Source organism: Lagopus leucura, unplaced genomic scaffold, assembly GCF_019238085.1.
Source record: "Lagopus leucura isolate 7727_CA_CO unplaced genomic scaffold, USGS_WTPT01 Super-Scaffold_73, whole genome shotgun sequence".
Lineage (NCBI taxonomy): Eukaryota > Metazoa > Chordata > Aves > Galliformes > Phasianidae > Lagopus > Lagopus leucura.
The window spans coordinates 65,938,202-65,963,811 of record NW_024962252.1 but is presented as its reverse complement, the minus strand read 5'-3'; the positions used below and the strand labels follow the sequence as shown (position 1 = coordinate 65,963,811).

The following is a 25,610-nucleotide window of genomic DNA, read 5'->3' as shown; positions in this document are numbered from 1 at the left end:
AGATATATTCCTTAAAAGCTGTTGTTTTCTAGAGATGTCTTTGCTTGAGAGTTTTGGAAAAATGTATGAAATTCATCCATTTTCTGTTGATTCTGGGTGTTTCTTGAGAGCAGGACCAGACTGTGAAACAGGAAGGCATGGAGTTTATTTCAATGCTCCATACCTCTTTTCTGTACAACTCCTGTCATCAGCGAACTTTCATTTACAGAATGGAGACTTTATTTACATTCTGGAAGATGCTGAAAGGAGACTTTATCAGTCCCTACAACATCCTGAAAGGTGGTTGTAGTGAGGTAGTGGTCAGCATCCTATCCCAAGGAATAAGCGATAGGATGAGAGGTAAAGGCCTCAAGTTGCACTGGGGAAGATTTGGGTTGGATCTTAGGAAATGTTTTTCCTCAGAAAGTGTGGTGAGGGAGTGGAACGGGCTGCCCAGAGAGGTGGTGGAGTCACCATCTATGGAGGTGTTCAGGAAACATATAGATGTGGCCCCGATGGATGTGGTTGGTGGCCCATTAGTGGGGATGGGTTGATGATTGGACTCGGTGATCTTACTGCTCTCTTCTGACCGTGTTAATGATTCTGTGACTGTTCTGTGAGTTTTATTTTACAATTGGATGAAGCTCTGGCATGGATGAGGTTAATTTACAAGACACTTTTCTTTGCATTTCTTTGTTTCCTTCTGATAGTGAGCAGATAGTGTCAAGGTGATTCCAGAAAGTGGTGCGGGGACTCCTAGTTTTGCTTCACATCGAGTTATTAACTTGTTCCGCTTCAGTATGTCAGCTATTCCAAAGCAACCCCACCAGCGAGGGGACGGGGTCGAAGCGCTGGAACTTCATCAGACCGCCGCAGCACTCACCGACCTCCTTAGACCCTGCCCCTCTGGGCCTCGTGGGGTCCCGGGGCTGCTCTCCCCTCTCAGAACCGCCCTTGGCCCGCCCCCTGTCCGCACTTATAGCGGCGGGGCCGCGCCGCCGTGTCGGGAGCCGTCAGGATGGGCGTCGGACCGCGCTGTTCGCCCTGCGCGCTGCTGGCTTTGGCGCTGCCTTTGGCGCTGCCCGCGGAGCTGCTGCTGCCGCACGGCGCCGATCGCGGGGATACGGCGCTGGAGCCCGGCGACGACGCGCGCTCGGCGGCGCTGGAGCTGGGCACGGCGCTGCACTTCTACGGCGCCGCCGTCCGCTCCCTCTACGTGAGTGCGGACGGGGGGGGGGCTGAGCCGTTGGCTGCGGGGTACCGAGCGCTCGCTGCCTCTCGCTGTAGCCCCGGCGCGGGCGGGCGACGGTCCGCAGAGCGACGCGCGCGGTTCCCGTCCAGGACGAGCGCCGTCCGCAGGCACGCTCCGTGCGGACGGCATCTCGTTGTGCTTCGAGCACGCCGAGGTCGCTGAGCTACCGCAGCTGCTCGCAGCCCCAGCGCGGAGGGAGAACCGTAGGCTGCAAGCGGACCCCGTCGCGCGCCCGCACGGCAGCGCTGTGGTGCGCGAGGGGCTCGCGGAGGCGTCGGCTCCTGAGGGCGGGGTTGAAAGCGTTGGCTACAGCGAAGCGAGGCCGATGGTTTGGACCGATCCTAATGGACGTGTTTGAGAAAGTCGGCACCTTTCAGTTCCCGTGCTTGCAAAGTGCAAGACCCCCACGTGGCCGCGGTCATTCAAGGTTGGGTGTAGTTCCCACGTGCTCGAGTCTGTGCCGAAAGATTGAAGGACTCAGGCTGTGCCTCTGTCTGAAGTGGGTGCTGTGACTTGAGGCTGGTGGTGAAGATGAAGGGTGGACATGTGAGGTGTGTCCGGCCTCCACTTTGTCCCCGAGTTCATGGCCTTGCCTGCCAGGCTCTTGGCTGGGTCATTGATTATCCAGCTCACGTGGAAATGCTCTTTTCAAGGCACAGACGTGTTCTTGGAAGGTAGGGGAGCGACCTGCGTGTCAGGCATTGAGATAATAGCAGTGATATGTCAGATAAACAACAGAGAGGGGACAGAGCTCCCAAAGAGCAGCACGTTGGGTAACACCACTGGGTTTCCTCAGCTTGGTGATCTCGGTATGGGCCTGTGGTGTGCCCAGGGATTTTGGATTGGAACAATGTGGGTGCAGAGGTCATTCCAGAATCAGCTTTTGGGCCCTTGTAGCATGATTGCTTGGGCACATCTGATCAGCAGAAGTGTTTTAGGATCAGTCTGCGTGCTATCAGGAGGCTTTTATCTCGTGTTTAATCTGCCACAAGTATTGCTCAGTGGAAGCACAGCAGAAAATGTATGGGGTAGAGAAAGGAGTCTGCGTGTCATGAAGGGTACTGAGCAGCCTTACATGCACCTCCAGAGTGCACAGTTTTATTATATGCTGGCAGTGAGTGCTTACTGAGCTCTGTGATGTTATTCAGTAAGCAGAATTTTCTCAAGGATTTCCAGCAGTCAGTGAATATTACCAAGTTCATAAATTAAAGCATGGTATAAAATGCATATATACAGTACACAAAAGATGTTTTTCATAAGCTTTTGAGTTTTCAGGATGAAGTACATATTTCTGTACGATTCTGCACGATAAAATCATGCTTGTTTTTTACAACTTTCATTTTCATTTGGTTGAAAACATTCATGGATTATTGGATTCTCCCTATTTTCCCAACAGCTGGGGAGCCAGGCTGTTACCTCTACATGCAGATAAAAAGGCAAAGACCTCTGAGGAACAATTGTTTGTTATCAGTGTGTCATAAAATCTCCAGCAACGAAGCTCTTTTCATGGCAGGCAGAGAGAATGTTTATTTAACAAAAGTTGAAACACAAGACTTTCACATACTCTATTTTTCTATGAGAGCTCTATATGCTGAATCCTATTGCTAGCCCATTCTGACCTATTTGTTTTTATAACACACTTCTGTTCAGACTTTTCCAGTTCACAGTGGAGCTCACAGCTGTGGAAAAGCTGAAAGACTGGAAGTGACTTCTTTTTAGGGAGGAATCAGAGTCCATTAAGTCAAGCTTGGTGCAATCCGTTAATTGTTAATTTTTGAGTTGCTTAAGTTAATCATTAGTCATGTTTTAATTAGAAAGTTCTACTGATTTAAATCTACTGACCCTGCTTTATACGAATAAATTCAATTGCTAAGCTCTTTATTTTTTTTATTTTTTTCCTCAGAAGTATTCATATCCTTAAAAAGCCTCCTAACTGGACTGGGAAAAAATGCCATTTGTCTGAAACTTTTTGCTACCCACTTTTTCTTTCGGTAGAAATACTTTGTTGCTTCTTACGTCCTTCTCCTCACTTAATTTCTCAAGATAGGACTGTGATAGACTGTGTAATTTGTTCTGCTACGGATCATGAATGTATGTCAGCTATGCATGTAATCCAGAAGTTTAACATGCTAAAAATAAATCTGTGTTAGTTCCTGTCCATTTAAACAGAATTATACCCTAAAAGGAAAGATGTGCTCTACAGCTGGCCTTTAGAAAATGCCCACCTGGTGCCTTTTTTTTTCCCCTTTTCCCATTGATGAGAATGATCAGAGAATCACAGAACAGGTGGGTTGGAGGAGACCTCTGGGGATCAATGAGTCCAGCCCCCTGCCAAAGCAGCTTTCCCACAGCAGGTTGCAATCATGCTTTAATAAAATCCAGTGTTTATTCTAAATTACCTCTCTGCGTTTTGGGGTTCATGCTTTAACGTATCAGTGTGAGCTTCAAAGAAATGAAGTTAAATCATGCAATTTGCTCTCATATTGCAAATATGTATGTACTGCTAAATGCAAAGACTAAAAACATTTTTTAGTTATGATGAATGTTCTTTCTCTACATTCAGATCTCTTCACAAAGTGCTCAGCCAGTGTATTTATTTTCATCTAATAGCTTGCAAATGTTTTCTTGGTGATAGAGTGCTAGCAACCAAACATTCTCCTTAACCTGAACCATCTCTCATTTATAAAGTAGAAACACAAAATGAGAATGGCTAGTATTTTTGTCTCAGCTGCATTAAATTACTTAATACTTAATTAATACTTAATTTCAGTTTTCTAGCACAGTAGGAAATAGTCAGAAGTGTACCCCCAAAGGATGAAAAGAGGAAGACCAAACCTTAGGTCATTTCTCATGATCTCTATTCTGTTCAGTGACATTAACTAGTCCGGATTGTATTTTCTCTTAATGTTACATTAAATGCCACTGTAGGTGGGGGACCATGCAGTCTTGCACGCACCAGATGTGATGAGGAGCAAAGAGTTTGTATGAAATATTTCAAACACAAGTCATCCATCTGAGCAGTGGGAGTAGGGGTGCTTGCATGCATAAGCAAGAACAAAGAGGAAAACTTTAACTTGACTCTAAATTCTGACTTTAAAGATGGAACATGTCTTCTTGCTGTTGCCTTAGCGAGCAAATTAGCCTAGGGGTCTTCATCTGAAGGAGAAATTACGTAGCAAAGAAATTGGGTCAGATTTGGCCATATGTCCCAATGTAAGAACTAGGGACCATGAAAGGAAGCAGGGAATCAGACTGAAAACAAACAAAGTAGGAGAGACGTCGGGGTATGAGTCATGGATCTGCAGAATTCCTTTTTAAAGGATTTTGTGGAAGCACGATGTTTAGATATGTGGAAAGGAAGACTTAACAAATACTTGAAGGAAACCCACTGAGGATGAGTCAAAGCATAGGGAATCCCTTCAGCTGCGTGTGGATGGAGGTTGACTGCAGAAGTGCATCTGGGCCCTTCTCTTGTTCTTCTGAACCTAAAAGCCAACAGGTGCAGTCTGGTACAGGCTGCTGGGCTGGGTGGCCTTGTAGCCCAAGCTGCTGTAGCCATTAACACACCCATCAAACATTCATAAAGACCATTTAGTGTTATAACTGTCTTAAATGCGTAAGAAGGTCTGGTGGTGGTTTATTTTTCTGGGACACACAGTGAGTGAGAGAAGCCTTTGGGAGGTGGCTGTTTTTAGCGTCATATCCTGTGATGTTGGCTTTGGGACTTCTGCCCTGTGATGGGCTGTTTGCATGTGTGGTAGCAGCTCTGGAGCTGTAAATGCCTGGCTTCGTGCAGCTGGTATAACCTGCCTTGCTACTAGGTCTGTGTCTTCAGACCAAGAGTTTCGTTTTTATTTAATACCCTTTAGGTTTTTTTTGTTTGCTTGTTTGTTTTTTCCCAAGTAAGAGACAGTCTTCCACAGTACAGTGGCAGGGCAGTCTGCTGTAAGGGAATTTACAAGGTGTCCCGTATCTGCTACAGAAAAGAATCACTACTTAACCAAATAAAGTAACTCAATTGCTTCACCTTTCCTGTCCTCAGTCACACCATTGTGAAACTGCTCTGCAGGAGTAACAGCTAAAAGAGAGAGAAACTTTTGGCCACCCCAAACACAAGACTAACTTCAGGCTCAATTTCTTTTAGAAATGCAATGAAAAGTGTTGTGATCTAGATCACACAGATATGGAGGACAACCATTATAAGCAATATTTATCTTACAATATCATTTTTTTTAGGTTGCCACAAATGGGATTATTGCAGTCAATGAACCTAAGGATGAAGAAAAATATCTTGGCCAATTCCCAGTCAGTTTTGGAGCTATTGCTCCTTTTATGGCTGATCTGGATACGACAGATGGACGTGGAAATGTTTATTACAGAGAAGATTCATCCTCAGATGTCTTACAACTCGCATCAGACTATATCAAAGGGGGGTTTCCTGAGGCTGCTTTTGATCCCAGCAGTGTTGTTATTGTTACCTGGAAGCTCGTGGCTCCGTACCAGGGACCTGGAGAAGATCTTACACTGGAAGAAAAGGTAAATGTAAATGAGAGCTCTAAGACGTATTGGATGCATGTCCAGCTGATGTGTAACACTGTTTTCTACTGTTTTGAAGACAAATTCCTTTGTGTTTAAATTAGTCTAGCACCGTTTAGAACGAGTTCTTTAGTTGAAAAGACTGTAACAGAACACAAGCTTCTACAAGTTTTCATTCGGAAGAAAACGCTTGAATCTTAATATCTGACTTATTTGTATTTCCTGACATTGCCGTGCTTTAAATGTTAATTGTGATGGGATAATAACTGAAATATTGGGCTATCTCCTGCCTTCCATCTGTGGAACATAGTCCTTTTTGCTTGCATTGTTCAACAGACTCTGAAGTCATTTTGACACCAAACTATCTAAAACCCGATAAAGACTAACGGGAACTTCAGTCTGTGCATCTGTTTTGGAGAGATGACCCTGTGTTCAGAAAGTCTCATACTTTCTATCTAGTACTGAATGAAGAAGCAGCTAAGGGATACTCTTTGTATTACTTGCAATCCATTTTCTCTTTCAGAATCATATTAGATGCTGTTCAGCAGGGATCTCATAGAGACAAACTATACATTATAATTGTCCCAACTGATGGGCCTGCTCGCAATGGATAAAGCTGAGAACATTATCACAATCTAGAAATCTTGTTTTGTCAGGGATTAATTTCTTGCACCTAACTTGACACAACCATTGTTTTCACAGTAATGACTCTGCACGGTTGTAGCAATGAATGGCTGATATCTGAGCTATAGTCTTGATGGTTCCCACACTTTGTAGGAGCTTTTGGACAGCAAAAGGCAATTGCAGCAATGTGGAAGTTGAACTTTTTTCTTTCTTTTTTTTTTTTTAATATTCTGTTTACCAATACATTCGTGTCAATTTTCTACATATTTTCAGTTACTTCAGTTTAGCACTTCTTTTTTTTTTTTAAGACGACAATAAAGCATGCAGTGCATGTAATTGAGCTTAGAAATGTTATGTTGTAGGCAGCCTCTATGGCTGAGAGATTTAACATACTTTTGGTAAAACTGCTTCAACAGAACATGAACTTGATAATATTGATATTTTATTTTTTTGTTCCCTTGTAAAGTACATGATGTATTCATTATGTGTTACAGAAATTCAAATGTCTTTGTGTTTAAAAAGAAAAAAAAAAAGTTATTTTATTGTCTGTCTTGACTGTTTTTCCATGAGTAAAAGGATTTATTTTTTTTTCCACAGAGGAACACATTCCAGGCTGTTTTAGCCTCTTCTGACTCCAGTTCCTATGCTATTTTCCTTTACCCAGAAGATGGTTTGCAGTTCTATAGTGCGTACTCAAAGAATAATGATGGAAAGATTCCTGCAATGGTTGGCTTTAGTCAGGCCTCCACAAACTACTACTTTTGGGAAAATCCAGGATCCTACAATGTCATTGCTAATGATGAAGACAGCATTAGAAACTTGCATGAGTATGTTTTTTTGTTTGTTTTAATTTATCAAGAAAGTGTCAAGGAGTTGCATGTTTTTCTGAATTGTGTCATGACTCAGAAGGAGATAGTAAGATTCCATTAGCCATTGCATAAGAAATGTCCTAAGTCTGCTGCTGATACTCATCATCTTGAATAACATAAGGACTTTGGTGTAATTTGTCAAAACTCCATAGTTCCATTGCCACTGGTAGGAGCTGCTAAAAATGGACCTTATGAAATTGGACCACTTCAGACTTTAATTCTTAATACTGTGTCATATGAACTCTTTTTTTGTGGGAAAAAATAAATGAGCAATAAGGAAAGGGAGTGGGTTAGAAAGTTCTAACAGGTATTAGCAAGATTTTTGTGACTCAAGTATCTCCTTCTGTTTCCACCTTTGCAGAAAAAAATGCTGTCCAAACTATCAGTGGTGATTTATAGTTGAATGAACTCTATGTGGTGCGTAGTGCTATGTAGATAAGGTAATCATAGAATAATAGAATCATAGAATGGCCTGGGTTGAAAAGGACCACAATGATCATCGAGTTTCAACCCCCTGCTGTGTGCAGGGTCACCAACCACCAGACCAGGCTGCCCAGAGCCCCATCCAGCCTGGCCTTGAATGCCTCCAGGGATGGGGCATCCACAGCCTCCTTGGGCAACCTGTTCCAGTGCGTCACCACCCTGTGTGAAGAACTTCCTCCTAATATCTTACCTAAAGCTCCCCTGTCTCAGTTTAATATCATGTAATCAACTGTTTTTCCTGATATTTCTAAGTGAAGAACAGCATTTTGTGTAGGATAAGAATACCACAAAACATGCATTTGACCTTTTTGATTTGGCCTGTGATCTCTCTGATAGAAGCAGCAATGCTGGGAGACGAGGTGTCTGGGTGTTCGAGATTGGTAGCTCATCTGACACTATTGTGCCTGCCAAGGTCAGCAATGTTCTGGCGAGCCTAGAGCCCAGTGAAGAAGACCAGGAGTTGACTTCAAAACCATTTGTGTCAGACTATGGCTCCACTGAAATAAGACCACAGTATGTCACCAGTAGCACGGACAGTGCGGAAGAGGAGCAGCACATTACATACAGTGTTCCTCAGTTAGCTGTGGAAGACTTTATAACTTCATACCAAGATGTAACAGGAACACCTTCGACTGAATCTTTTTATCGTCATCGAGAATTCCCAACAGCAAAAGCTCCACCTCGCCAGTTCCCAGCCCAGCAGTTCCCCCCACAGGGACCCCAGGTCATAGATGTGGAAGAATTTGATGAAACTGGTATAGGTAAGGCCTTTTATAAAGCTTGGATTGTTCTAATACAGACAGGAAGCAAGAAGATTCAGATTTTCAGATGTGACATTCTGGGTACCTTTAACAATTTTGTGTCATTCATTTGGGAGAGTTTATCTTGAATATCACCTCAGACTCATCCTGCCGGTCTAGTAAAATAGTCCCGCAGTCTGGCTCACAGGAGAGCAGATTCACAGTGCCTGTGGAACCTGATTCTCTCCTAAGGAAAGCTTCCATAGGGATAATGGTATTCCTGATGTTGACATGTTCTTAGTGGGAACTGATTTTGTGTCTTTCATCCAAGACCGTTGTTTAACTTATGATCTGACCTTTAATATCTTAAGTAATTGGTTGTTCCCAGTAAGGATTTTATGATCATTTTTACTGAAACCTGGCTTTTTTCCTTTCACTGTGAGTTAATGAATTCAGGTGATTTAATAAAGGTTGAGGACAGCGATTGCTGTAAAAATCATTTGCTGGTGTAAGGCTGCATGGCCTCAATTTTTGCAGTGGCAGAATTAGCAATTCTAACTTGCAAGGAAGTGTTTATAGAAAGTTCAAAGCAGTGTGACCGACTACCCAGGTACTGTTTCTTGAAATAGATGGCTATTTCCATTTAATAATAGGATGGGCCAACTAGGATTACCGTGTATTTGGTGCATATTCCTGGGTCCTTTACTGATGTTCTTTGTTCTGAAGTTGAAAAGGCTCCTTTTTGTTTTGGTTTGGAAGCAAGCATAGGTTAAAATGATCATCTGCTAGTTTCATCATGACTGTTTGTATGCTCTGTATTAATAGAGATATAATAAGCATTTAGTATACATGTCTGGTGTTTTCTACAGTGTTCCGCTACCACACAGACGTCCAACAGACCTGTGCTAACAATCGCCACCAGTGTTCTGTTCATGCTATTTGCAAAGATTACCCCAATGGATTTTGTTGCAGTTGTATTGCTGGATACAAAGGAAATGGCAGACAATGTGTAGCAGAAGGTAACTTTTCTGAAAATTGGGTGCATATGCAGCTACTACGCTTGATGTTCTTGAATAAGGCAACCTATTTTCATTAGTCAAAGTAAGACGTGGTTATGTGGTTTTTGGAAGAGTTATCACTTGAGATGTTTTGAGAGGTGTTTTAGGTGAGCTATACTTTCTGAGATGATGGTTTTGTATTTTTTAAATGAAGCAGACTGGTTTAAGTAGGCAAGTACATGAACTATGCAACTTTCTAGGAAAAAAAAGTTATTCTGTAACTGAAATAATTTCATAATATAGCATCCAATGTTACCGTTAGAATTAGTTGTGAAGTTCTGGTGTTTTAGAATCTAATGTAGAATCTAATGTAGTCACTCTAGAAAGGGCTGTCTAAAGGGGATGAACAAATTAACTCTGATTATCAATAAAGAGCATGGCTCCTCTTTGTCTGACTCTTAAGCTTCTTTACTGAAGGGCTAATCTGCCAGATTTTTGTTAGATACCCATTTAAACTTTGTTCCTGTGTAAGATCCATAAAGGAATTTCTTGTGTATACACTTGTAATCCTTGTAGTGACTTGACTCAGAATATAGATGCATTTCAACAGCTGAACTAGCTGACTGCAAACTTTGTGTTGTATAAAGAAGGGAAGCAAAACCTACTACACAGCTTTCAGTTCATAAAACTGAGTTTTTCAGAGAAAGAAAAGGATTGAAGGTAATGCAACTTGAATTTGTATGCATTTAGAAAACGATATGGAAGAAAAATAGTAAACCAAAGTAATTACTTCAGTAAAACACTGACAGTCTTCTAACGAATTTTCTTTGAAGGCAGGTAGTCTGATTGCTCTGATCACCTAGTGGTGTTAGGCTTCTAATATGGAATGAGCAAATCTACATTCAGTAGGTATTGATACGAAGTGTGATCTTGCTACTGTAAGAGATACTGTAATAGCATGATCTGTTTATAGAGTTGTCTTTGGAGGAAAAATTGTTAATGAGGATAAAGGGTACTTTTGGAGGCAATTTTGACTGCTTAACTAATGTGACAATACACATGTAACCAAGCTAACACTGTCTGTAGAGAGTTTCCTGTCTGCTGAATTCAGTTGGCATTTTTTTGCCATTCATTTTGACACTGATATCTTTGAACAGGGTGCTCTGAACTCATTCCTTGTAGAGTATTTGAGAACTGTTGTTTTCTACTGATGCACTGCACTGATTTCCCAGGTTCTCCTCAGAGGGTCAATGGGAAAGTCAAAGGACGAATCTTTGTAGGAAATAACCCCGTTCCAGTTACATTTGAGAACACCGATCTCCACTCGTATGTTGTGATGAACCATGGACGTGCCTATACTGCTATCAGCACAATCCCAGAAGCTTTGGGTTATTCTTTGCTGCCTCTTGCCTCTATTGGAGGTGTAATAGGGTGGATGTTTGCTGTGGAGCAGCAAGGATATAAAAATGGATTCAGCATTACCGGTAACTTCTTAATTTAAAATTACGTTTTAAAAGTATGCTGTACTTTCCCTTGTCTTGAGATAAGAAATTCATATATAGAAGCAGTATGACAAATATCTATTTAATCTGAGTTGAAAATTGATTGCTTTGTTACCAAACTTCTCACTGTTTTTCTTGTTTACATATTGGGCTTTTTATCTTACAGTTTCTGCACAAGCATGTAAATTTCTTAGAGAAGAATGGATTGGCCCATTCCCATACAAGAAAGAGATTATTAAAACATATCTGATTTTTGGTTATAGAGTGCACAGAGCTGCTGAAAAAACCTGCCCCTACATTTATAAGACATCTAACATATTTATTTCCTGATTGTGCCAATGAAGCAAAGCACAATGAAAGTCTGATCTCTTGCAGGTCTGAAATTCTTTGTAGGAGAAAATGTTGTATGAAATGCAAATAACCCTGCTAACTTATTTGAAGGAAGCCTCAGATCATAAATATAGCTTTAAAAAACTGTTCAGGGCATTATCTGTTTGTCTGTGCACTTTGATTCAAGCTGTAGGTTCAATTTGCCCTAGGAGAACACATGTTTCTTTTTTAAATTTTATCTTTTACAACCCTGTGCTATGAATTTACTTGAATATAACTTACTGTTTGGGGATTTTAATTGTGTGTGTGTGTGTGTGTGTGTTTGAAGTTTGTTTCAGAATTTACAGCATACAATTTCACCTGGTTTTTATTTAGAAACAGATGTAGGGGATTTTTTGTTTGTTTGTTTTTAAGTGCCTGTATTCTGAATAGACATATTCTTTAAAATATATAGCTCGTTTGCTGTTTTTACTAAGAGGGGCAGGGTGAATATTTTTAGCTTTTCTGAATATATTTATTGTAACTGCTTCTTCAGTTACACTCTCAGTGTAGCATATTCAGTGTTTAAGAGAGTTTCCTTATGACATTATCAATTTGTCTTTGGAAATTATTTCTGTAAGGATTCAGAATATTAACAACTATGTTACATCAAAGCTTGCTTATAGAAAATAGTTTGAATTTGATCTAGTAGAAACAGTTGTGGTGAATAGAAGGATTCAGAAACCACTATTAACTAGTTTAACTGCTTTAACTAATGCTATTGCTGTAGGTGGAGAGTTTACACGGCAAACTGAAGTCACTTTTCTTGGCAACAATGAGAAGCTGGTTATAAAGCAGAAATTCAGTGGAATTGATGAGCATGGTCACCTTACCATCAGCACAGAAATGGAAGGCAGAGTACCTGAGGTCCCCTCTGGTGCATCAGTCCATATTGAACCTTACACTGAACTCTATCACGCCTCTAGTTCTGGTAAGATTCCATAAGAAGTAATTGAGATGTAAGTGCACAATTCTTAGAGTGAAGGATAATCATTACCTTCTTAAAGATGCGCTTGTGACTTTCAGTTTATGTGGTTTTGACTCTTAGAATTGGGTTCCAAAAGAAGGTGGATTTTGTGTGCAGATATTTCTAAACTTTCCATTGAAAAAATGTGAGTCTGAGCTGACGCTACGTGTTCTCTTTTATTAGTCTCATTTTTTACACTGTCAGTGGTAGTCGAACAAATTGCAAAGCTTTTTGTGGAGTCCATAGTTCTCCAGCAGGAGCTGTAGTGGGGTGTACCTATTTGTAGTAACGTCTGTAAATGGGCTTTAATCTTGTTCAGTGAGACCATGCAAACCAATTAGTGTTGTGTGAGCTGCACTTCAGTGACCATGCCCTATGTCTGTAACAAGCATTTATCAGTATTATTTGAGCAGAATTTGAACAACTGTCTAGAAGATTAAGAGACTCTTAATTCCATTATCAGTTTCCTCTGTTATCTCTTCAGTAATTCTGTTCCTTGTCTCAGAGATGCGGTGAGAGAGTAGTTCTTCATTTTGCCATTTACAGTGGAATATTCCTCTCTTTACTTTCCTCTTCCTGGATAATATAATGTATGTCTCAACCCAGCAAAAACAAAGTGATGTTGTAGTGTTCCCGCTGGTCAGCCAGCCCAGCCATCAAGGAGCAATAGAGAGGAAGAGCAGTAAGCAGTGCTCCTAAATGCATCTGGATATGAGAGGCAGCATTTTCCTCTAGTGGCGCCCTTTGATTGTTACAGGTAGCTTAAATGGTGTAGTTGCTCCATCACTGCATTATATCTGCTGATATCTGACCTTCGTACCTGGTACTTAGCCCCTGTTGCTGCTTTGCCTGTCCTTATGAGCTCTGAAATGATAGAAGCAGCAGGAAGATTCTATTTTGTGCTAAACAACTTCAGAGATTTGGAGGAGTTCTTTGGGCAGATTCATCTAAAGGAATTTGTACATTTCCTGAGTTAAATTTTCCTTTCATTTCCTGGCAACCCATAAATTTTAGCTGAATTTTTAAATTATGGCAGAATAAATTGTGTCCCATCCCTTACAACTGTGCTGAGCACAGAACAAGTCCAACCAAATGCCTGTTCCTTTGCCTGAAAATGGATTTGTATGGCAGTGAACAGAGATTTTTGCTTTCTGTTCTGATCTGAGTATGTTGCCATGTTGCAGTGATCACTTCATCATCCACCAGAGAGTATACAGTGACAGAGCCTGAAAGGGATGGAGTTGCTTCCACGTACACTGGTGCCTATCAGTGGCGACAAACCATCTCCTTTGATGAATGCATTCATGATGACACTCTCCATGCTGCTCCTGCTACTCAGCAGCTCTCAGTGGACAGTATATTTGTTCTGTATAACAGAGACGAGCAAATTCTGCGTTATGCTATGAGCAATTCTATTGGCCCCATCAGTGGTATGTATGAATTCAAAGTATTTCTTTGTCACTACTGTTATTAAAAGTATGTTTCCGTATTCTTTTAGTTTGCATTAGCTGAGTATTAATTAAATTCATTAGTTACGTTTATTAGCAGATGTGGATTCATCAGTTAAGAAGAGAAACAAGACTGTTGCAGTTGGTGGTTATACCTGGGGAAGGGTATTTTTCTTTTCCTGAAGTCCATTGAAGTTTGTGTCTAACTTCTTGAAGTACTCTCAGCGTACTAGCTTGAATATATTGCTGCTTAGAGGTGTAAAGTTGTGCCAGTTTTCTTCACTTGATACCTAGGTCTTTATTAACAATTGTTTTGTGTGTTGTCAGAGCAAAGAGCAAAAGAGGGGAAAAAGGTCTATCTTTGAAAAAGCTAGTTTCTGTAGTTTATCTTGATTCATGGAACAATACTTGTAAGGTGGGAAGCCTCTGAAATGTATTTTCTAGGAGAACATTCCAGACTTTTTCTGTGTCTACTGAAATCAGAATAAAAACAAAGGAGCAATAGGAAAATCCTTAACAGGTAAGTACAGAAGGGACGATACTCACTTCTGTTTGTTCAAAAAATAAAGTTCAATCAATTAAAAATAGCAAAGCAAGCTGTTAAGAATCACATTTTGAGTCTAGGTTAATTTCAGGAAGATGCTTTATCTTGGTTAGGTTTCCTTTTTTTTAGTGAGTTTTGTGTGACTCTTCTTTTAAATTTTTATGGTCCTTTGCCAAAGTTACAAAAAATACCAATGACATTGTCATCTGGGATTGATGTTTTGCATCAATCCCCTTCGTCCTGATGCAAAATAAAATAATAATAATAATAAAAAAAAGCTTTTTGCTTGTTTCATTCATGCTATAAGCAGTGTCCTCCTGGACCTTATCTGAGTCTGATTACTTGATAGGTTTGTCATGGCTAAATATGGTCTTTCTTTTCAGATGGTTCTGCTGATATTAGCCGGAATCCTTGCTACACTGGTACCCATAACTGTGACACCAATGCAGTATGTCGTGCAGGAACTGGGAATCGTTTCTCCTGTGAATGTTCGATTGGGTTCCGTGGAGATGGAAACGTTTGTTATGGTATCAGAAGATTTTCTTTAGAAAATGTATAATTTGTTTTGCTCGGAATGTATTGACTCTCATTTTGAAGAAGATTGAGGAATCGTAGGTTAAAGGGATGTTGGAGTAGCTAAATGTGTGATTAATCACAGTCAGTAAGTTTGATTGTCTTGAAGAGTCAAACCTGGATATGTTTTGCTAGCTTACAAAGCATCTTTCCTATGTAGTTCCTCTTCTCATAAGACTTGTGGAGACTTAGCTGTAAGAAGTGCAACATTCTGCAAATTCCGGTAAATATGAGTCAACTAAGTTAAAAGTTCTTAAAGGCAATGTGGAATGCTTGCAGGGCATGGGTATCAGAACCCAATGAAATAATCTTTTTTAGGATATGCTTTGAAAATCCCTTTTGTTCAAGTCTATAGGACCAAAGGTCCAAATACTTATGTTGTTCTTCAGGCAAGTTTGTTTCCCAGCATTGTAAAGCGTTTCTGTTGTCTAAGATCTTCTCTTTGTAGTAACTTGGCGGGGTTTTGAGACGTTTTGTAAGAGCTGCCCAAATAGTGAAAGTTCCATGTCTTTATTTGGTTATCTTCCTGGCAAGGAAATGTGTTGCTAAGTGTAGAAATCTGAACCTAAAATAAAACCTATGATAAATCATTATCATCATCACCTTTACAGTATGAAGTTCCCTTCTTTTCATATTTTAGTCTCTTCTGCATGCTCCAGGTCGTAGCATAAACTTCACAGGAGCCTTCTTGCTGGAGACCTCCAAAATTTCATTTTTGGGGTGTGAGGTACACAGCTTGCAGTAAAAAGTAGTGAAGCAGAACCTCTGCAGTTTAACTAAACTACAGATGGTGTCTGTTTTGTTGCACAGTTTAATAAAATCTTAGATCATCTTAGCTTCTGAGCTTGGGATCTGTACCTCTTACATGTGTACGTACAGCTGTTAGTAGACAATTAGATTTGGAATTAATTAAAAGATTTTGCAGATAAAATAATTACTGTATATATGATCTAAAATGCGTTTTAGAACCAAATTTAACGGTTATATCCCCTATGTTACTTTACTCCAGATTTTAACATAATAATACACATAAATTCTGTGTATTTGTCATTTACTGTGCTAAAGAGCAACCTCAATTTGTTAGGCTTTGATGTATGGATAACTGAAGGAGAATTCTTTCCTAAAGTTCCTAGTTATCCTGCATCTTCTTTCCCAAAGGCTTCTCCTCCGTCCCTGGTTTCCTGGCCAACTCCTCTATAAAACCTCTCCTGTGGTTTTTCTTTGTTTGTTTGTTTGTTTTTGTGCAGATTAGCTGAGGTCACAGTTAACTGAAAACTTATTTTCCGGTTGCTAATTACTTTTAAGGGGTGTAGACTATCCAAGATGTGGATTAGATACACAAGCCTGCTATCATTTAACACGCAGTTTCTGTTTTTCTGGCATTGGTTTTAAAGGTGTTTTTATAGTGACAGAAATCCTTGTATAATATTCTAGATATTGATGAGTGTTCGGAGCAGCCAGGTGCATGTGGCAGCAATGCAGTCTGCAATAACCAGCCGGGAACGTACCGATGTGAGTGTGTTGATGGATACCAGTTTGCAGCAGATGGGCGGACTTGTGTTGGTGAGTTTCACACTTAAAAGCACTGCCCGCTGGCTTTTGGGTTGTAGCTTGTCTTACAGAAACAGATGATGGCTTCTGGGGTCATGCTGGCTTCTAACACCGGTTGAATGTAGGAGTTTGTGCTGCAGTTAGTGATTACCAACTGTTAGGCACTGAAGAGGGTCCCTGAAGAACTTTGTTTTCTATCTGATAAAAACTTCCCCATTCAGAATGTTTTTGAGTACAAAATGGAAACATTTATTGAATGCTTCTGTCTTTTCTATACCGTGACTTAATAGCAGATTTTGCATAGAAATAAAATACAAAATCGTGAAAGAAGAGTGCCAAGATACTACTTGCCCAGCTTGAAAGACTTTGGTGTGATCTCTTTCTTCAATCCTGAAGAAACTTAGCATTCTTATTTCTCTATCTGTTGGTTTACAGCCCCTGAATGACTTGAACCTGAGACAGGGCAACAGCACCCTTCTTTCTGCTTATGTGGTTTGATGTGGAACCGCAGCTTTTTCATACCAGCTCTGTGACTCGCTGTGTTAATAAGAGAATTGTAAATGAATCTGGTTCTTCTATTTGTAGACTGAGGGATAACAGAACTTGGGAGCTCCCTAGGAATTCCAGCTCTAAGGCTAATGCTATTCTGAACAGATTATTTTGTAATCTAAATCTTGCTCTGTGAAGCAGAACAGATAAAAATGATTCTTACAATGACATTGTCTCCTCCAGAGATATGAACAAAATATCTGTTTCCAGATCTGACTATGATGGCAGATTTTTGTCTTTTTTTCCCCTGCTGATACTGTGGTAGTTTCCATCTGTGTACTGTGATGAAAGGAGCATTGTGGACTCTGGTCCTGGTCCCCTGTCAACTCCTAGGAAGGAATTGCATAAAGAAAGCCCCAGTGGACTCTTACAGCAGCTGTAAATCTGTTCCTAGACGTGCTCACTGCAAAACCACATTTTTCTTGCCCTAACCTTTTTGTGTTATTTTGCCTCTTTCTTTTTCAAATATAGTGGTTTCTTTTCCTGTTCTCTGACATAACAGGTAAGCATAGGCAAAGCTCCAGCGACTACCTAAAGTACTGTTGTGTGTAGAGCAGTGCTTGCAGCATATCAGCACTGTCACCAATGAGAAATCATGAAAAGCTGCAGGCCTGGCCCCAGCTGCTGCAGTTGGTCAAAATTTCTCCAAGAGCTGACAAATGTGTTTACCTCCGATTAAGTGAGTCACATCTCCCATCTCTTGCCAAGCGATGACAGTCTTGGGTCAAAGCTAGGTTAGTGTAGCAGGATATTTTAATTCCCAGTGCAATGAACTGGCTGCTCAGCCAATGTGTGAGGTGCCTCTAGGAGAGATGCCTTACATTTCTTCGTTGAGGACTCCTTTTTATAAACAAAACTCGCATAGATGTTAGGATCTATGGGTGCTGTAGCCTTTTTGTTCTATTTAATGCTAACAGACACTTCTGAGGTGTTGCAGGCAGTCCATACCTTGTAGAACATCAGTAAGTTTTAACACTGGCATAATGGAAGAGCTTTAAAATACAGCAAAACAAAAACTGCAACCCCTCCAAGCAAAACAGTTTCTGTGTTTCTTTTTTCTTCTCTGAGCCTTCACAGCTGTGCTCTCTACAAATGTATTACAAGCTTCAAACGTTGCAGAGGAAAATTCAGACTTTCTCTCTTCTCTCGTGTGTCTAACCTGCAGCTGTTGAATACGCCGTAAACCACTGTCAGACGGGCACACATGGCTGCGACATCCCTCAGCGTGCTCAGTGCGTGTACACTGGTGGGTCTGCCTACATCTGCACGTGCCTCCCTGGCTTCTCTGGAGATGGACGTGCCTGTGAGGGTGAGTAGTGCCATTTGCTGTGTCTTTTCATACTCTTCATTGCACAACTTGGCTGCTCATTGCAATTTCCTGTAGTTGCTTCTGATTTAAAATAGGAAGATTTGTACCTTACGTCCTGCAGGCAAACATCGTAAGCTCTTGTTCTTTACTCTCCCGTTTTTAGTTCGTTCCTCAATATTTGTTCTCCAGCAGGTCCAAGATGAGGTAGCTGCACAAATGGAAGTAGCTGCATTTAGGGGATCAGATCCACACATGCTGGAACTGTCTGCTCTGTACTGGTTTATGTGGCTAAGGTGGTGACACACAGTGCTCAGAATTCAGAATCTGTAAAAATGTTATACTGTGTTTCATGTCAGTTGGAGTGCAGTGGGAGAGAAGCTTTACCTAAACACATCAAAAATCTTGCTGGCCAAATTCAGCCTTTCTTCTTGCATTTATGTATTTTTCCTTTCCTCTTTCTCCTTTCTTATGGGCATACATTTCTAAAATCCTGTGTGAATTTACAGTGCCAGTACCCGTGAGAACAGCAGGGTAGAAGGATATGCCAACTGCCAGAATCTAAATTATATGCATGCTTTTTCTTTTCATTTCTGTATTCTTCCAAAAGTCTTTAATTCTAGTCATATGGCCTAAAATAGGAGCCTGATAGTAATAAGCCAGGTTTGCACTCAAATTCCCCCTCTGGTTTGTTAGTTATTCTCCGTCATGAGGAATATTTATTGAAGACTGATCTTTTACTTTACAGATATAGACGAATGTCAGCAGGGCCGCTGTCATCCAGATGCTTTCTGCTACAACACACCCGGATCCTTTAGCTGCCAGTGTAAGGCAGGTTATCGTGGGGATGGTTTCCAGTGTGTGTTAGGAGGTAAAATTTTATAGTTCTTGAAAATTAGAGCATAAATGCAATTTAGGAATTGGAGAATATATGGTTCTCTGGAAAAAAATTGTATTTTGTCTCACTGGGGGCTTTGTTCTATCTCGTGTCCCTTGAGGTCTGAACACCAAGCTTGTGCCAGTGTCTGTCTATTGACTGTTATTGCTTTTCCTGCTCAGTTATTGTTTTATGTTTTGTCTCCCCCCAGGCAGTTCTCAGCTCTATGCTGATGCTACCTTTTGAATTTGCCTTATGTAATGATTTGACCACAAACTAATTTTGTTTTCCATAAACAATAGTCACATATCTTAAAACACATGGAACTGTTGGCGATGTAAATGAAATGCAACAAGTACAGGAGAAAATCACACAGAATGGCTCGGGTTGGAAAGGACCTCAAGGATCATGAATCTCCAACCCCCTTGCCACAGGCAGGAGCACCAACCTCCCCGTTTAATACTAGACCAGGCTGCCCAGGGCCCCATCCAGTCTGGCCTTGAACACCAGAAAAAGAGAAGGATGAAACTGGATGTCTGCATTTCAAGTGTAGTCAGCCAGAGTCCAGAACGACTGACTGCTGGTTCTAATTAACTCCTAGATTTTTCTGTATTTACTCAGTTTATTCCCTAGTTAGCATAAAGCTCTTTCCACACTTATGCTTTTGCAGTCTAGTTTGGGCCTTGAAGTAGTGAGGAATACTAAAGCTCAAAGTAGCATTGTTACAGTTATTCCTGTTCAAAAGCATGAAAAACCTAGGTGACAGTTGAATGCTTTAATCCAGGAAACAAATAAAGCTTACCTTCTTGGTACATTTGAACCTATTTCAGCTTCTGAGATTCTTGCTCTTAGGCTAAAGACACTGCACCTCTCCACAGATTGAAACTCAAAATGTACAGCCAACAGTAAAAAGGTCACAGGGCCAAGGGAAAAAGAAGCAAAAAGCAGTAGGACTGAGGAGGGAGGCTGTCTTTATAAATCAGCTTCTGCACTGTTTTAATGATGTCCAAAATACTTGATATTTCAAAACTGAGACTTTTCTTTGTATCAAATGATCTGCTGGCTTAAAAGTGCTTGTTTGAATTACCTGAATCTCTACCTGATGTGTTGCTGAACTTATTTCTCTTTTGCCGCTGTCTTCCCTAATTCTGAAGTTCTGTCATTCTTGTATAGTAGGGTACTAATGCCTCAAAACGAAGAGTTGATGGATGACTTACAGGAAAAACAAATCACAGGGTGATTTCTGGTTTTAAATCATGTTTGCATGACTTCATCAGGTGCTCAACAGCATATATTATGTCAAATCATTGAGTGTTTCCATTGTAGGTAAATTGTGGGAGGTGTGGTGGTATTTAATTCTGAAGCTTTAGCTTTTTCCATTTTTATGTCAGTCTTTCAACTTTGCTTTCAACTTATTTTTAATGCACCAATGTTCATGAATGTTTTCAGTTTAATGCCAGATGAATGAAGAACTACCTGGTGTTTCTGACCAAGGTTGAAACATTCATGTAATGACCCTGTTGATAAAAACAGGATTATTACTCATAAAGGAGAACCTTGATGTGAGAAGCTTGAAGCAAAATCAATCCTTAGGACTTCTGGTTCTTAAAGAAGGATTGCAGAATGAGAAATACTGCTTTCATGTCTGGCACATTCCCCTTTGTAGCTGAAGCAGATAGTTTGGCAGATTGATAATTGAATTCAATCAATTCAATTCAATCAGCTCTATTACCACGGCGTATTTCATTTCTTCTGAGTTCATGTGATAGCATATTTGTTGCTGTTGTTCAGAACACCACCTTTTCACGTCAGCTTATCTACTCAACTGCTAAGTGTACCGTGCTATTTTGTTGAAGCTTTATATTATTTTTCTACTTATCCTAGATGCTTCTTGATTTTGTTTTCATACTCAATATAAATGTAGCTTGAATGGGGATGACTATCTTTTCAGCTTGGCTACTGGACGCCTCACTGTTGGGCCTCAGCACCATGTGGAATGCCTCTTCTGCAGCAGTGCTGCTGCCTCTGGCTCCTCTTTGGCCCTTATAGCTGCTTGAAGCTCAGAATGCTTGTCTGTTTGCAGGCTAAGGCTAAGTAAATTTTTTGTGTAACAGGCTTGGTATGTCTTTGTTTCTTAGTATGCTGGCAGAATAACTGAATCATCAAATCCCCTTGCATTCAGTTACCTGAATGGATAATTTTCTTATGTCTAATGTTTTAGTAGGTGGGGGTCTGCCAGATTTTCTCACATGTCTCACATCTTCTTTGTTTGTTTGTTTTTTAATTCAGTTTTGTACCAGAAGACATGCTTTGGAAACACTCGCATTGTTTGTGCTCATGAAATTCTCTGAGCAGGGAAATAAAAGTTTTATAGATGAGAAGTCCTGCTGTTGGCTGAATCCTGCCTAAAGTAGGAGTATCTGCATTGCCCGGCTGGTCTGTGGCAATGGCAGTGTTTACAACAAGCACGGCTACTCCTCTCTTCTTTGAGAGTTAATAGAACAATAGCTGCTCTTGGAACATCATCTTATTGCTAAAGCTTGAGTACTTCTAAAATGGATATATCCAAGTGTTAATCATTGCCAGTAGCTGCAATCAGACAAGTTTCTGAAGCTCTGCAAAAAGCAGCTTAGTTTACTTTAGCACCCAATTTGTAAACCAACTTACTTCAGGGTGGAGGTTCCAGGTGAGAATCCATTGTATTCAGATGTCATTAGAGAGCCTTTCTTCCCCTTTTACCTGATAAAGTTTTGATCTAATTAGTCTTAGTCAAATCACTGAAGTCTTTCCTGGTTGTTAATAGCATGGAAAGTTTCATTCATCTGAATTACTCTGTTCTTTTTGCTGTCCTTTTCCAAACAATATGTTCAATCGCTTGCTTGTTTGGTGCCTTTATTAATATATGGAACATACTATTGAACTTTACCACTGCTGAATGGCTGCGCTCAAAGCAAGGAGACTAACAAGTAAAATGGATTTGAGTTGTATGTAAGTGAATGTTGTAGGAGCAAACCCATAGGTTAATGAAAGAGTTAATGATGCTGGAATGTCTCACTGCTCACAGCTATTAAGAATGTCTGTACTTCATTATTTCCTCACGCTTCATTTTTCCATTTCAAAAAAACAGATGTCTGAGTGTTTCTACCCCTGCAGACCCCAGACACTGTTTACTAAACAGAAACAAATCTGGGTTCTTGGACTGGGGGTCTGACCGTTAGAGCCATTTGCTGGTGCTCTGTACACAGTTTGTTTCACGTGAAAAACGCACGGGGCAATGCTGCAAGTGACAGACTGCAAGGCAAAATGAATGGACAAAGGGCAGAGTGTTGTTTTGTTTTGTTCTCTTCCTTTTTTGGCAGTGTCTGAGAAGGGCAGTTAAAAGTGCTGGTATAACTGTGATATTTGGGGAATAAAGTGAGTTACACTGGAAATTCAAAAAGTACTCTTTCGGGTACTCTTGTACTGGACAGAGCTTTATTATCACTTCTCTGTCTTCAGCTTGTGAATTAAAACCTCTTTGAGCAGTTACATCAGATCTTTGAAAAATTCTAAACGCTGTCACAAACTGATTAAATTTGATGTAGAGCATTAGTCTGTAATACCTCTTGAAAGGCGGACGAGAAGTCCCACAAATCCCTGTTCCTCATCCTGCTTTCCCAGCCTCCTTTTTTTTTTTTTTTTTTTTTTTTAAGTCCATAAATGATCTTCTGCAGTACTGCTACAATGACCAGATGCTTTATGACCAAAAGTGATTTTGAATGTTTGCATATGGGTTTGTTTGTTGATTTGCTTTTTACCCCAATTCTGTTTATTTCTTTGCTTATGTGGGGAATGTGTATATGTCTCTTTTTTGTCTGGGCCACTTTCAGTATCCAGGCTATTTACAGTTTGTTTTTTCAAGTTTTGTGCTGTTTTCCAGAATTTTAAATTCTGCACTGCTAGTGCTGGTTTCTAAAACAACCAGAAAATATATGTTGAAAACGTTAAATACAAATTTCTTTTTCTGAAGAAGATCATTCACGGCTACTCCTCTCTTCTTTGAGAGTTAATAGAACAATAGCTGCTCTTGGAACATCATCTTATTGCTGAAGCTTGAGTACTTCTAAAATGGATATATCCAACCGTTAATAAGCTTGAGCTCAGGGGGCGCCATTCCATGGAACTAGACTAGTGTGTGCTGTGGCCTACTGAACGTCACATCCTGGGCACTCTGCATTTCTGTTCTGCTGCAGGAGCTCCTCTCTTCTCTCTTTAGAGACTGGTGTACATGGTGTATTCCAAGTGCAACCGTTTATTTGCGTGAATCAGCGTGTTGATTTTAATGAGCTCTATTTACCCAGTAATGAGGTCTTATCCTTCTCATCTTTTGTGTCCTATTTCTCTTCCAAGTGACATGATCTGTGGCTATGTATCTGCCTTCAGAGCCCTAATAAAGAAATCAAATTTAAAACCAAACTAGGGTAATGTGGTAGCTTGCTAGAAATACTACTACTTAATTACTTTTTTCCACTGACTCAAATATTTCTCATTTTTACCTTTTTTTTTTTTTTACCTGTAGTGAGTTGAGTGCTATAAACAAAATTTGAGATAATGTAGACTTTCCTTCAGGGTTTGATTTTGTAACTTGACTCAAGACTCCTCGCCACCCACACTAAAGCTGAGGCCAAGTATTTTATTTGTTTGGACTGAGCTGTTCTCCAGACATTTGTATTTCTCTAATTGTGTCCAGGTGCACAGAACTTTTCCAAAGTTTTTGCTTGCGTAACACTTTTTTTTTAATTTTATTGGTACATGTCTTGCTATTACACCACAGTAGTCTATAGGCACGTGGGATTAGGTTCTTACTCTGCTGGACTGAGTCTATTCTGAGCCATACAGACATAGCTAACTGCCCACTAGACAATGTCAAAGTGAGGAAGTAAATGTAAGTGTAATGCTTGATCTCATTGTTAGACAGTTTTTGTTAAGTATTTCTAGCTGTCTATAGAAATCAGGAAGAGGCTATTCCCCTCATAATTAGACATCTTTCTCTCCCATTGCGCAGAGCCCCTCAGGTCTCAAGTGTAAGGACAAAATGGCACAGATTTACTTGTGTGGAGAGGGAAAAAGTTTATTGTATTCTGTTGATTTCACTGAGCTGTTTGATATCTGAAAGGATATATTTGTCTAGGTGACATTCCCTATTACATGACACGTAACAGCAAAGGAAGATTTATTCTTCTGTACAGACTGCTTTGTAAAATTGAAACCAGAAGAAACTGATCCCTGAATCTCTTGATAATATGGAAAACCATTTTTCTTCTGTAATCTCTGTATTAACACGTATAGCCAATGCGTATTACATGTTTCTCTCTATGTATAGTAGTATTCCAGGTTTCAGTACAGCCTTGCTTATGTGCCTTACCAGGAACTGAGCAATCTGTTCTTGCTGTTCCTTTCTTGGGTCCAAAAGCATCAAGCGAGCTCTCACATTTGATGCCTCAACTTTAAAAATCTAATATGCATCAGAGCAGTAAGTTGTCTCATTTCCTAGGCTCTATAGAGAGCTCAGCATCTGCTTTGTGTTATGATTTTTTTTCTCTTGTCCCTCTGAAGGGAAACTTGACTTTTAGCATTACAAAAAAATTTTGTCCACTGTATAGCCTGGCTAATTAGTCACATATTGAAGTCCATGGGTATTTGCCAAACAAGTAGACATTGGGGGTCAAAAGCTGGACAGAATGTTCTTGCTAATGTACTTCTAGGAGAAATAATGTTTTCCAGCTTCTCTTTTATGACCTTTCAATGTAGGAAGCTGCAAGGGAGCTTCTTGTTTTGTTTTAAATTGAACAGTGAAAAATATTGAAAATTATGTAGAGTCATGGCAAATGTGTTAAATCTACATAGGGCAGACTGTTTCTGAAGGTGCACTGATGGTGTATACCTTCTACATTTGTATCATGTTCCTCCAATAGCGATAATACATGTTTTATGAGTGCACAGTAACTGCTAATGGAGCATAGTTATTAATTGAAGCACAAACATTCACTGGTCTGTTTTTTTTCATAGGAGTGGTAAAGACCAAATGCCAGCGCGAGAAAGAAGTAGCTCTTGGAAGTGGAGGCACTTTCTTCCAAAGAGAAATAAGAGTTGGTCAGTTCATTCCCCAGTGCGATGAACATGGGAATTATGTACCCACTCAGTGCCATGGCAGCACTGGATATTGTTGGTGTGTGGATAGAGATGGAAATGAGATTGATGGCACCAGAAGTGGACCAGGAGTTCGACCACCATGTAAGTGGCTGAAGAGCTTGTTTCTTTCGGGTGTCTGTTCTCCAGTGTGCACTGTTTCCCAAACATGGGGCCCCTGAGATGTAGCACTGAATTAAAGCAATGCAGGCTTCTCTTGAATCAGTGACAGTTTGCCTCATGCTGCAGCCCTTCATTTATGAAGGGCTCCATTT

The 25,610-nt window shown here is 40.4% G+C and overlaps 1 protein-coding gene across 1 annotated transcript in view; it reads left to right on the top strand.

The window, feature by feature from the left end:
* Positions 1–997: 997 nt before the first annotated feature.
* Positions 998–25,610, top strand: part of NID1 (nidogen 1) — a 37,027-nt gene continuing 12,414 nt past the window's right edge. The window contains exons 1-13 of the mRNA XM_042883756.1: positions 998–1,195; positions 5,468–5,767; positions 6,989–7,218; positions 8,080–8,504; positions 9,353–9,502; positions 10,714–10,965; positions 12,083–12,283; positions 13,504–13,749; positions 14,695–14,838; positions 16,319–16,447; positions 18,150–18,293; positions 19,039–19,161; positions 25,216–25,440. Of these exons, the coding sequence (XP_042739690.1) occupies positions 998–1,195; positions 5,468–5,767; positions 6,989–7,218; positions 8,080–8,504; positions 9,353–9,502; positions 10,714–10,965; positions 12,083–12,283; positions 13,504–13,749; positions 14,695–14,838; positions 16,319–16,447; positions 18,150–18,293; positions 19,039–19,161; positions 25,216–25,440 (2,767 nt within the window). The remainder of the gene's footprint in view (positions 1,196–5,467; positions 5,768–6,988; positions 7,219–8,079; positions 8,505–9,352; positions 9,503–10,713; positions 10,966–12,082; positions 12,284–13,503; positions 13,750–14,694; positions 14,839–16,318; positions 16,448–18,149; positions 18,294–19,038; positions 19,162–25,215; positions 25,441–25,610) is intronic.